General features: G+C 46.7%; 1 protein-coding gene across 1 annotated transcript in view; it reads left to right on the top strand.

The window, feature by feature from the left end:
• The window catches only part of LOC135816557 (ras-interacting protein RIP3-like), a 46116-nt gene that overhangs the window by 5926 nt on the left and 26025 nt on the right, over window positions 1–14165 (top strand). Inside the window, exon 2 of the mRNA XM_065329776.1 lies at window positions 2994–3155. Within this exon, the coding sequence (XP_065185848.1) occupies window positions 3135–3155 (21 nt within the window). The 5' untranslated portion in view covers window positions 2994–3134. The remainder of the gene's footprint in view (window positions 1–2993; window positions 3156–14165) is intronic.

Genomic DNA, 14165 nt, shown 5'->3' with positions numbered 1-14165 from the left:
TAGGTGACGTGCATCTTGAGTCTTTGGCATTTAACCCTGTCCGGATTATGCGTTTTTTGAAGGGTCAAAATGGTAAATGTTAATTTTTTGGCAATTTATCCAAAATGCAAAAACAATCTTTCAAAAAATTCAAAAATTCACCCAAAATGCGGAAAAATATGCTGCCGTTACCATGGCAACCAAAATGGCGTAAAACCTTGTCGTTCCAAGTGCACATGGAGGAAGCGCGTGCGAAGGATGTGGTTGTTTTCGATAGTTGGTTGTATGGCTTCTTCAGAGCCAAGTGCACTCGATCGAGGCTGCCGATGAGCATGCAAAATATGCTCAAAGTGTTGAAAATGCTGAAAAAACCCAAAAATGCGAAAAATATGCAAAACATAATCCGGACAGGCCTAGGCTATGGTCATGGCACTTCATTTGATTCACCATGATTATCACGATTATCATGTCCATGGAGATCTACCACCGGAACTACAACCAGGTAACCATGGTAACTCCTGACCTGAGTCCTGTACAGTGTAAGTATAGGCTGTAACTCAGTTCAAGTGTAAGGCTGTATCCCCTGGCTTGGTCGACGTCAAGACTAGGCCTCGACCAAATATGCTAAAAAAAAGAGCATAATTATTATGCCCGTCGCATATCAGGGAAAACGGGCATAATAATGCCAAAGGCTTAGCAAGATATGCAAAAAGATATGCCCAAATATGCCAGAATATGCTCGACATAAGCAGAAAGTGTAGATCATTTCAGTAAAATTACAACCTTGGAATATTCATTGGCTTCACGGCTATCATGCTTATGGTGTAAATTAAAACACATGCAGAATAGTATGGCTGGTGTGTGTCCCCAGCAACCGTAGCGATAGTGTTCATCCCTGGGGAAATGTAGCAAACGCCTCAACCATTCCAAATTCATCCATAAAAGGCATTTCTGAACGCATTTTGTCCATAACATGAATGTTTTGTCCTCATTTTCTTCAGAATATTTGAATTATATGCTGGCTTAATTCCAATATTCCCTTTCTCGCTCAATATGCCATAATATGAACTGTCTTACAAAATATGCGGAAATATGCGCAAGCATATTTGGTCGAGGCCTAGTCAAGACAGTAAAATAATCGTTATCTACATGCAGGACTAGACTGTACAGTCTGGAGAGTAGGTTCTCGCGTTTTACGCTTCGTGGAAGCGCTAGCTTCCTGGAAATGTGATGCCAGGCTTTGTGCAAAAGCAGGCCACTATCTTTCTTCTGTCGTGAACATGGAAATCCAGACCGGGAAAAAACCAGCGCTTGATCCGATGCGTCCAGCGCGCTGCAGCATGTGTGTACTGCTTACCCACGGCTGCATGGCCAGCGCCCTGGGGCCGCTAGACGTGCGACCGGATTTCCATGTCCACGACAGTACATGCTTCCATGATACCTAAGGCGCTTTGTAGAACGAACTAAGACGAGAAGCACGTAGATCATGTAGATCTACATGTAGAAGCGAGCACACATAAAAGACTCCGTCGTTGCTCTGCATTGGGGTGTCGTACTCGTAGAAACCAAAAATATTGAGAACCTGGCTCTCCACCTCTCACCTTCGCATTTCCCTTGCCTCTCCCTTGTCTTTGTTGTCGTCGTACTTTTATTCCAATGTCGCACCCCAACCGGCGTGTATGCTTCCTGAGATTTGTACGGCTAGCAGTATAATAATTTTTTGAGGAAAAAGGAATGGAACGATTGTTGAGTAGCCGAGGATGCTATGGTGATACATTTACGGAAAGTCCGTCAAAGTACTGTAAGTCTGGCCTTACACTTTGAACAAACCAGAGTACGTGGAAGACATAGCGATGGGTGAACCTGAAAGCCACAGAAGTAAGTCAGTTGCTACTGGATGCAGGCTAGTCGAAGTGATGAACGAATAATGAATAAACATTTTAACTCCCTGCAGCACATGCTACTGTAAATCAGATCTCTATCTTTCACTGCTCAGAAGTGCTAAAATTGGTGCAAAATGGAGAGTAAAAGAGAGGGTGCAGGTACCACGGTCAGGGGAGAGGGGGGGGGGGGGGGGGTGTGCGAGCAAAACAGACTAAATACCACCTGTAGTGGAATAGAGCTTGTCCCCAAATGTTTCCACATGAACAAGTAATTAGTTGCTGCTGCTACCTAAAAAATGGGCTTCAGTATCATCACGTGGTGCAGCACCTCCTAAGCTAGTGGCAATAGTAAGCCTGTTCTCACACTCCCTGGCTGTGTAGCCGCGCCTCGTATATTACCATCCATTCTACACAAATTGTATCACTTTTGAGCAACACCATGCCCAGTGGGTCAGCAAATGCATCCACAAGCTAGCACCCCCCCCCCCCTCCCTTAAGTTCTAACCTACCTGTTCACGCTTAGCAACTTTCGCCTCAGGCCTAGCGCCATACTGGACTATCTTACTGTATAAATGGGGATAGTCCAGGCATTTCCTGTATCAAATTAGTCACCTTGTGATTGCCAGCTGGGCATGAAACTCCTAATTGTGATGATGTCGTGTCATCCTTCATTGCAAGGACCTATGTGATTTTTGTGATACTGTAAAACGGGCAACTATTGCGACGTAAAAATGTTTGCGAATTTTGCGAGAGGCCCCGAATCGCAAACTTTGAACGACGCAAACTCGCACCGTGTAACGTTCAAAGAAGTATCTATTCAATGTGTATTCAATCGCAAACATTAAACTGCGCAAACCATTCTCAATTTGTAAAACGCAAACATTTATTGTCGCAAACGTTACCCATTTTACAGTATCTTTGATAATAGTGATACGGTAAGTGTGACCCAAATACCCGCTAGTTGGCACCGTTTTATTATGTGCTCCAGCTCTTGATATGCATGGTGAATTTGTTCTGAAAATATCCTAATCCTGTTATCAACCTCTCGCAAAAGATGTGCATGGTGAATGCGCTACTCGCTTCATATATTGTGGTGAATTATGTTCTTGGTTATCTCTCCGTTCCTTGTAGAGATCTCAGGGGTGGTCTGGCGGTTCACCAGCGCGGTCGCAAGCATCACCTTATTCCCGGGAGTAACCCCAGGAGCAGCCACAGCCAGCGCACCAGCAACGCCATCGGCAGCAACAGCAGCAACAGCCTTCGTGGGCAAGCATGGACGGCAGCCAAGTACCAGTGAGTTTTGTAGAAGTAAGTAATCATGAGTGTGTGTGATGCGAATCACGCTTGTGGATCCTTCTTTTGCAAAAGTTTGAACAATCCAATGCTGGATCAAGGTTGTTTGGTGAACTGACAAGGACTCGTCTAGACTGTAGCTTGGGGAATTTCCCTGAACGTGCATGACCCTTTAGTCTCTTTTCACCTTTTGTAGCAAGAAGGACCCACGGGTCCGGGGCATAGGAACATGTCCGGCAGGTCGGGCGGCAGCCGGACCAATGTTACATCAAGAAATATAATGCAGCAAGCTCTTTATCAGCCATGCGGAGGGTCGAGTCCTACTTATGCGGCACAACCCTCCAGGAAAGGCTCAATCATCTGATATTCCTGAATATACACACGAATCTGCTGCACGGCTAGTGCCTGAAGAGCACCGCAGGCGAATTTTCACGTGGAAGTGAGCATCGGCTCTCTCATTTCGAACTGTTTTAAGCGGAATCTCGTCAATTCAAAAACTTCCTTCGGCATGTACTTCAGGAGTACACTAGTATAACCCCAAGTCTTCCATGATATTTAAAAAGGTGACGTCGAGACAATCATCTTAATGAAATGAATAAAGCTATATGCGCACTCACATCACAACCATAGCAACGAAAACGTTCCGTAACACTTTATTCGTTGCTATGGTTGTGATATGAGCGAGCATATAGTTTAATCAAGAAAACATAACCCCCAGGGGGCTTATAACTATACTCTTGGTTTTATTCTTTCATGATGCCACTGTATTTGCTCATATCAATCTTTTAAAATCACTCTCTTCACTCAGTAGAGACAGAGTCGAGCTAGCTGTATTCCCGGTGCCGAAAGGCAGGCTCACCACCCCTGTATGGCGCCTTCCCCATGTCTAAACCCCAAGACGAAGTGAATACTCCATAATAGTAGTCATACTGGCCAAACAATCGACGAGGAGACAATAATCGTAAAATGGCAATAAATAAGATAAATTGTGCACTCATAACAGCAGCAAAAATGAAGAAAGTCAAGTTCCATAACGTTTTCGTGTGACTGTCATCAGTGGAACGCCGTCACATAAAAATGTAATAACTAAAACACACACTTATATACATGTAGCTAATATGGTTTCAGGTAGAAATACAGCAGCTAACAAGTACAAAAAGCGAAGTTTGCACCTTTGCAATGTGTGAATATAGTGTATGTGAGAAAGGTAGTGGCAGATGAATGTGATACTGTGTGAATGAATGTAATGGTGCGTGTGTATTACTTGAAGAGTTGTTGTTGTTTCTTTATTTTACTTCACCATATGAACAGGCAAGACTGCCTTCTCACCGGGGCTATTGGCCCACGGCTCTCACAATATGATGAAAATGTTTAAAATGTGTATGAAGAAGAAAGGAACGGAAAAGAAGATGAAATGAAAGGAAAGAAAACAGTATGATAACCGCAATCAATAAAACTAGCTGAACCGACATTTGTGTACTTTATTCAAACAATTTTTCGTACAACACTCATCAGGAATCGTCGTTGTACTAAAGGACACTGAAACAAAAATTGAACTATTATAGAGAAATAACACTAAGAGCAACAACAGTGAAATTTACAAGTGTGAATTTTTAACAATCAAAGCGAGAAATGAACAAAGGAGAAAGGAAGGAAAGACAACGTGATAACACATCATGCAATGTAAAAAACGGTGGAGACGATGTGCAATAAAACGATGAAAATATGAAGAAATGGTGTAGGGAACCGTGTCACCGGACCTGGCAATCTCAACGTGTGGTATGCCTTGGCTCGGTGAACACGCTTTTCTACACCGCTAGGACATACGCCATTGTCTAAACACCGTCTAAGAAAAACTACATTAAGGGCGACACTACGGTAATGAAAACGTGCTTTCAGCGTTAGATTCAGAAAATCTATCTGAGGCTGGGTGTATCTCGATTTAAAATATTTAAACACACGGCGAGGAGACAACAATTTGATAACCGCAATCAATAAAACTACTTCCTCCGCGTCATCGAAATTGTCGCAGTTTGACTTTTGATGTAAAATGCGGTATTTACTCACCAGCACTCGTACCAGAGGCAATGGATCGGACATAGGCGATAGTCATCAGTATAGGGTGACGGCAAAGTTCTATTTTCTGTTATTGGAAGCTGGAATTTTTGAACTAGACGCAATTTCTTCGCTGATGTCGCTGCGCTGGTAATTTCGACTCGCTGAGATCAGTCAGGTGTTGCAGCCTGCACATTTCTCGTGCTTATGGCCATTCACTCAAGCCCCATCACTGCTTTACCTTAGCTGGGGTGAGAATGACTTCGTGGAACAAGTGGCAGCGCTTGGAGAAACATCGAGGGGTCGGCAAACTAAATGCCTGCAACAGCGATAAAATTTGTCGCTCTGGCTGAGACACTCAGTACTACTACTAGTACATGATTGTACCTGCAAGAGCCGTGTAGACTCTACACGTAGTGCTAGTGATGCACGCGCAGGTGCCGTACCATGGTATACCAGTGCTGAAAAAGAGGGCGCGCTGGACGTGATACTACACTTACCTGCATGAGCTGTGGGCATGCCACGGCTAAAAAAAAGTTCATTATTTTCAAGATCGAGGTGATTCCGAGGTGATTCCGCCGACGGTAATCAACCGACCTCGCAACGATCGTGTATTCTTACTAGGCTTCGTTGGTGGTGAAGTAGAAATCATCCAGAGCTAGCAGACGACAAGCATAGCAGCTCTTGTCCTGTGGAGAAAGTCAAAGCGTTTGAGATGAGGCGCGACCAACTTTCAACCTTCCCGTCAGGCGAAATAGCACGTCATAGTACATTTGAGATCAGCGGGAAGAAGATGACGACGTCCACTAATTCAGTATCTGTGCACACGAATCTGCTGTGTGTGTGACTCTGTGTGTCAGCTATGATATCATCTTCTGTGGTTCCATGCCTAGCATGTACGTCTGAACCATCCTGCAAAGTTTGAATGACGTAGGTTGAGCGATCGATCCGCGAAACATACTTTTTGAAATTCTCTTCATAGTATATCTTCCACCACTGAAATTTCGAATTTCTTCGAAAAAAGTGCTGAGAGGGGTGGCTTGCAACCTCGATATGGCTTGTTCCAGGCATGCTTTGGAGCCATCTTCTGTTGAAGTAGTGGCAGGGATCTGCCCTGCAACTGCTACAACAAAAAATGATTCGATCTGAGAAAGGGTGAGACCGCGAATCTCCGTTGAATATTGAGTATTTCAAGCCTTTTCACGACGAAGATGGAGTTCTTTTTGGAGATGGACGGCGCGGCAAAGGACATGGTGTCCGACTTCTGGCGTCTGTTGAAGCCAGGGATCATTTGTCCAGTCAGGTCGGCAGCCTAACCGTCGGTAAGCTTGTGTTTGGATCCCGTTCTGCTCGATGTGGTAGATCACAAACAATTTGATATCGCACAAATTGATCTCAGCATCGTGCGTACGGTATTTTATATTCAGAAAATCCCAAAGTGTCTCTGTGTGGCCGTCCTATGCCACGAGAAACTCCAATCAGGCTCATATGTCCTCTGCCTTCATGATTGAATGTCCACTTCGTTTGAACAACGAACACATCAATCGAGGAGGGCTTTGCAATGAAAAATACAGCTATACTGGAGCTGAAAAAAGAAAGAAAAAAACGTGCTCAGGATGAGACTCGAGTACACGCATACTCTCCCAGCAGGTGAAACGCAAATTTTTGTGAAAAATGCGTGACGCCGACTGACCAGTAATTTCGCCTGACGTTGAAATATTTGGGAACGATATTTTTGCGTCCATTGACATCAGCGACGATGAGGACTTCATCTCTGCATGAAAACTCTCAGTCCAATTGTCCTAGAACGTTACTCTAGTCTTCAGACTATCATACTGTGTAATAAGTTTCGAATGGCTTAGTTTATGGAGTTGTCAGTAACAAGTGACAAGTCACTAGTCAAACTGCGACAATTTCGATGACGCGGAGGAAGTAGCTGAACCGACATTTGTGTACTTTATTCAAACAATTGGACTGGATTTGTGACGTAGGAACTTGTTGCAGGTTTTTGAGCTCTGGTCAAAGTCCCCCCTTGTTCCCCCCCAGCATGCCAGCCAGTCAGCCAAGCAGGCTGCCAGTAGCAGTTCCAGGTGTGAAGTCGTCTTCTCTTCGCCAAACTCCTGAGAGGTTGAGCAGAAAGTCTCCCGCGGCGGATCGCTCGCCTCCTGACGGCCTGCGACAGCAAATTGACAACACCTGTTATGACGGGAGCCAGGCGGAACAGGACGACACTGCGTCCATGCGCAGCACGTTAAACGAGATATTGCGGGAGCAGAAGGATATGAGTATGAGAGTAAACAGCATCTTTCAAGAAATCTCCCTGAAGCTAGAAAGTGTAATGGCGGAAAATCGCTCCTTGAGAGAGAAGCTGACGAAGTTTGAAGTGAGAGTGGAGGAGATGGAGAGGACTTTCCGTACTCGAGATGATGACCCTGCGTACCGTACCAGGAGTGCGGTGCAAAGCAATGCACCACGTGGAAACGCGTGGCAGACAGCTGGGAGCCACAGTGCAACGCAGCTTGCCGAGGTCATAGCAGAGGAGGTAGAGAGGGTGAAGAGGTCGGAAAACCTTATTCTCAGGGGCATCCCCGAAGCGGACAATGAGGACAGCGTAGCACTGTCATCCAGATGTGAGCAGCTCCTCCAGATTAGTGCTGACCAAATACTCTCTGCAGAGCGCATTGGTTCCGCCAGCAAAGCCGTACAGGGCAAGGCCAGGCCAGTGAGGCTACGCATGAAAAGCCACGAGGCCAAGTTGTCAGTGTACCGTAAACGTCTGGATTTGAAACTGAATGATCAAGATGTGTACGTGAACAACGACCTGACCAAGCAACAGCAGATTGCTAGACGACAGGCCCTGCCTAGGTATAAGGAACTCCGCCAAAAGGAGATCCGTTGCTCGCTACCGTATGGTGAGATTTTGAACCCAGATGGCACCCCATACAGTGCAACTGAAATCGATGAGCTGGCAACACAATAGGTTTCATCAGGGTGTCCAAGAAATCACCAGCAACACTCCCTCTCAGCTACTTCACCTCATCTCCGAGCAACAGATGTCGTCGCTGACCCAGCAATTGACATTTTAAGAAATCCTTGTAACTATCCATCCAGTCAAACAGTGCCTGATTGTCCGTCTTCACCCATCAAGAGCTTAACCATCGCCCACATCAACATCTGTAGCCTAAGAAATAAAACTCATGAAATCCATTGCATAATGTACAAGTACAGAATCGATGTGCTAGCAATCAGTGAAACATGCTTGGACTCTACTGTGATGAATTGCGATCTTGCTATACCAGCCTACACTCTCTATCGCCGGGACCGAGCTGATCGCAGAAAGGGTGGCGGCGTTGCCATGTATGTGCAGGAACAACTGAAATCCAGGCAACTTCAAGTCAACGACAGGCTAGAGACCATATTCGTTGGGTTGCACACCCATAGCCGAACGAATCCATTTCTATCCATCGGCTGCGTATACCGCGCTCCCGACAGCCATGTGGATTTCTGGGAGCAGCTCGACAATAGCGTGCAGATGGCCTCCGCGACATGTCCGGACATCCTCCTCCTCGGTGATTACAATGTCAACATGCTCTCTGTCCCACCTCACCCAAACGCCCGCTATGTACAAGGCCTCTGCGCTGACCACAGCTTACAAAACGTCATACTACAGCCCACCAGAGTTCCTAGTCAGTCATGCCTAGACCTTGCACTCATACCGACAACAATGACAACGGCTGCTCCGTCTTCCTCTCCCATGTCTCTTCATAGTACATTTGTTCACAGCGTCGATGGCCTGTCCGACCACCATCTTATTGGCCTCTCTGTCCGTGTTAGTAGAGCCAACTTTGAACAGCCACACGAGCAATTCTCTCGAAGACGCCAACCTAGCCTGGCTCACCTTGACCGTAGTGTAACGTCTGCAGCTCTCAAACACATCCTTGACCCCTCAGATGTATCCGGCGGTTATACTCTAAATGCAGCGGCAAGCCACTGGCAACAAAGTGTCATGACAGTACTAGATGATCTTGCACCATTCGTTACCCAGAAGCGCGCAGCTTACTCCAAACCCCGCCCCCAGCCCTGGGTCACCCCAGAGCTGAAACAGATGTTTCATCGACGAAGCTCAGCCCACCGCGCCTTAATAAAGCACCCCATGGATGACCGCCTCCGACAGCAGTATCGTGCAATACGTCGTCAAGGAACTTTACTAAACCGCAAACTGAAAAGTGTGTACTACAAAGATAAGTTCAGTGCCGCTACAGGAAATCCTAGACTCCAATGGGCAGTGCTGAATCAACTAACTGGAAGGAGAAAATCCCACCCCACACCGAAAGCCTCCCTCTCATCTTTGTCAGATACCCTAGGCAATATCGTCCATGATGAACACCGCGCTGCTCTTACGACCCCAGACACTCCGGCGGACGACTGTTTAGACAACTGCCTTCTCGAATTCCAACCCGTTACAACAGCAGCAGTAACGAAGATTCTCGAACGATTGAATACCACGAAAGCATCTGGATCAGACGGCATACCAGCTTACATCTTGAAACACCATGCCGCCGAGCTGGCCAATTCCTTAACTTCCATCTTCAACCAGTCATTGTCTAGCGGAAAGGTACCGTCAGCCTACAAACTAGCGTCTGTGTGTCCAGTGTTTAAGAAAGGCGACCCCTACGACAGTTCCAACTATCGCCCAGTCTCGCTACTGCCCATTATCTCCAAAGTCTTGGAATCACTAGTGCTCCAGCAGCTTCACGACCATCTGGACATCACACCCGGAGCAATTCCAAATGAACAGTTTGCATACAGGCGGAACCACAGTACTGAGGACCTTTTAACACTTGCCATCAACAACTGGCAGAGAAGCATGGATACCGGAGACTATACGGCCGTACTGCTGCTCGATATGAGCAAAGCCTTTGACCGCGTCCACCATCAAACGCTAATAGATGACCTTCACAATCTGAAGATCCGTGGAAATGCTCTTGAGTGGTTCAAGTCGTATCTGTCTCACCGACAGCAACGCGTAGAAGTGAACGGAACCTCAAGTGACTGTAGAACCTGCACTAGGGGCGTTCCCCAGGGTTCCGTCCTAGGCCCTACCCTCTTCAGCATCTACACTCGACTTGTCCCCACTCTGCCATTGCGTTCCCAATGCCTTCTTTATGCAGACGACACCACCATGTATGCCTCTGGAAAGTGTCCACGAATTCTCATGTCTTACTTAGAAGACGATTTTTCAGTGGTTAAGCAGCACCTCACAGATCGCGGCCTGCTCCTGAACTCCAGCAAGAGCCAAGTACTACTGATCCACAGCAGACGCTCACATCCCCCACCTAACCTGAGCATTGTCTGTGGTTCGACTGTTATTGCCCCGTCTGACGAAGTTAAGTATCTAGGACTGACTCTCGATTCAACTTTAAGTTTCAGTGCCCACGTTAACTCCCTCAGGGAAGACATCGGAAAGAAACTAGGTGCTTTTCGACGTGGAAGGAGGAACCTTGCTGTCCAGGCCAGAAGGCAGTTCTACTTGTCAGTAGTCCAGAGCAAGCTCGAGTACGCCAGCACTGCCTATGTCCACTGCCTCGCTGACAATGTGAGAGATCAGCTGCTACGCATAAGTAAGAGAGCCCTTAGATGCATATTTGAGCATGACACATTCACGCGGACATCATACTTGCTTCAGCGATACCACATAATTAGCTTAGACAAAAGATATCATACTAAGTCCATATTCTTCGTGTTCCGTTGCATCCACAATATCTGCAGTTCACTCCTCTCTGACATGTTCTCCCTTCGCCGTGACTGCGCTCACACAGACAGAGTAACCCGCGGCCAAGTCAATTATTCCCTTTCCTTACCCATTGTGCAAGCCCAAGCTGGATACAGATCTATTTCATTCCTTGGTGCTGACCGCTTTAATGCGCTTCCCGAATCCCTTCGCACAAATCATATCCCCAATTCATTTCGCCAGGAACTTAACAATTTCATTCATCTTGGGCACCCTGTAAGAAGACCTTAGGGTCTGTTGGGAATGCCCAAGTAAAATAATAAAATACAATACAAAAAAAAAAACAAGTTTTCGTACAACACTCATCAGGAATCGTCGTTGTACTAAAGGACACTGAAACAAAAATTGAACTATTATAGAGAAATAACACTAAGAGGAACAACAGTGAAATTTACAAGTGTGAATTTTAACAATCAAAGCGAGAAATGAACAAAGGAGAAAGGAAGGAAAGACAACGTGATAACACATCATGCAATGTAAAAAACGGTGGAGACGATGTGCAATAAAACGATGAAAATATGAAGAAATGGTGTAGGGAACGACGATTCCTGATGAGTGTTGTACGAAAACTTGTTTGAATAAAGTACACAAATGTCGGTTCAGCTAGTTTTATTGATTGCGGTTATCAAATTGTTGTCTCCTCGCCGTGTGTTTAAAGAAAACAGTAGGTATTAATTTTATGAAGGGGGGGGGGTATGAAATGGGTATTATCATAGTTGATGAGAGAAGTATGATATCCAATATTCTTGTTCTATAGACTATTTAGTACGGGCATTTCATGCATGGGCAAGGCAGGATTTGGACTAGGATAGAGGACAAGAACATAATTGATGAGCATCTGTTCAGGCAGAATCTGTGAAGAAGACATAGTAGGCACAACATCGGAGAGCTAGTTGAGGAGGGAGATAAGGTCATAGCCAGACAGCAATGCTTGAAACGTATGGCGTACGTCGCAAGCGCGAATATCAGCAGGGAGAGAGTTCCATGTGGTACTGCCAACAAAGGCGATAGAGCTACGGCCTGAGGGACCAGGTAGGAACGGCACTCTGAGCAGCTGGCTGACCTGACCACGCGTGACACAACTTCTGTCCACATCCGTGGCAATGAGGGAGTAGTAGGATTGGAGCAGTGAGCTGGCTCTGCCATGAAGGCAGCGGAAGACGAAGAGAAGCAGACGTTGTACGTACAGCTGGTGGAGCTGAGGCATTGATAGTCTGGCAAATAGGGGAGCAGTGGGGGTCCTTCAGAGAGTTGGAAGATGGCTCGTATGCCAGACTTAGCAATGCATAACGTTAGCAGTCGATGTAGTGTAATAGGTGTATGTATGCTACGACCTGAATACTCACTATTCGTATTTCCCGCTCGTTCCCCTTGGCAATGAGCCACTCACATAGAAGAGCGCATGCTCCAGGTTCTGTTCTGTTCTAGTCTGTCTTGAGTTGTCGTTGTCCTGTTCTCCTTCTGTCTACACTCTTATCGAATACTTCTAATTATCCAATCATATAAAACCCTTGTGTTCCGGTGTGAGGGGCATCATTAGCCGGGAGCAGCTAACACTGGTGGCAGCGGAAAACGTCCACCACTACATCGCTGGCGGAGTATGTACGCCTTCGGAGGTCGCCGACTATGAAGAACCACGAAGGCCCACGCAAGTGAAACCATATCCTCATCCACTCTCGATCTCTTCGTCGATATTTTCCTTTCTGCATTGTGTTTCTTTCTGCTCGTCGTTTTCTTGTTGCATGCATTGTTTACCATGGTTTACAGTCCATAGGTCAAGCATTGGCGCCAACCTGTCTGGCCAAACATTTTCAGAACATTTTCTGTGTCCGTGTTTTGTGCATACTGGCTGCTGTCTAGTGTCTTGTTAGGATATCTGCTAGCTGGGTAGTAGAGTCTAGCTACACTGTGTCCGTAGATAGAGTACGAGTAGTTGCCTATTTGGAATTGTCTCTGCCAAATTTAGTTGTTTGCCGCTATACGCACGATAGGTTACGTAATAGATTTAGATCGATAGTTGATCGAGGCGTCGATCGAGTCCACGGGAAATTTTTGCAGATAATTTTTTTTCGAAAATTCAAAAATACAAAAACAATTTTTTCTCACAATGGGCCGTTCAGCGAAATCCAAGAGACAAGAAAAGCTAGAGCATAGCTTCGCTGAAGCTGGCTGTGACATGAACATTGCTGAAGAGCGCGAGAGTTCGCCGGTACAAGGGTTGTCCCATCGTTTTCGTTTGCCGGACACAGACACACAACATGCACGTCCACTGCCGAAGCCAGTTTTGCTTCCTGAGACATTCGGAAATCAGCCAGGCCAAGATTTCACCACGTACATGAGGCATTTCGTCCACACATGCGAGTTGAGTGGGTACGACGACGACCAAAAGCTACGGCTTCTACCTGCTCGCCTTGTTGGTACAGCTCATGAGATGTTCACCGAAATTCTAACTCACACGCCTGACATAAACTTTTCCGACGCAGTCGAGGCTCTGCATGTCCGTCTTGAGCCGCCCCAGCAAGCATTGATGCACGAGGCCAGTCTTCGCCAGCGAGTGAAGCTGGCCAGTGAAACTCAGCACGGGTATGCCACGGAACTTCGTCAGCTCGCTCGTCAAGCCTACCCAGGACAACAAGGTGCACTGCTTGATTCAATGCTTTTGCAACTTTTTATTGATGGCCAGGCATCGAAGGATTTGCGCTTGGCGTTGGCGTCACCTCGGCCCACTGATTTGGATGCGGCGGTCCAACAGGCCATCGAGGTAGGTGCTATTTATGCTCGCGAGCAGGCCCGCACCGTACCTCACCAGTACGCACAGCCCGTATTTGCTGCTGCTCCGGAAGTGAAGCCCCGTCGCACTGCTCATGGTCGTGACCCCTACACAGCAGTCGGTCCACTGAAGTCGGAATCTGAGCGAGACCAGTTGGCTTCGCTTTTGTCGAGTTTTGATTCACGTCTCTCTGCTTTGGAGGCGAAAATGGAGAGCGTGAGTCTGTATCGCCCCACCCGACCCCAGCAAGACCATGTACGTTTTGTTGCTCGTGCTGGTGCTGGTGCGCCTAGTCGTGGTCGTGGCCAGAGTTTTGCGAGGCCTGTCCGTGGAGTGTGCCATGGATGTGGTGAAGAGGGCCACTTCATTGCATCTTGCCCGCACGCAAAAAACT

This window comes from Sycon ciliatum, chromosome 1, assembly GCF_964019385.1.
Source record: "Sycon ciliatum chromosome 1, ocSycCili1.1, whole genome shotgun sequence".
Lineage (NCBI taxonomy): Eukaryota > Metazoa > Porifera > Calcarea > Leucosolenida > Sycettidae > Sycon > Sycon ciliatum.
The sequence above is the reverse complement of the archived record's forward strand: the minus strand, read 5'-3'. Positions and strand labels throughout refer to the sequence as shown.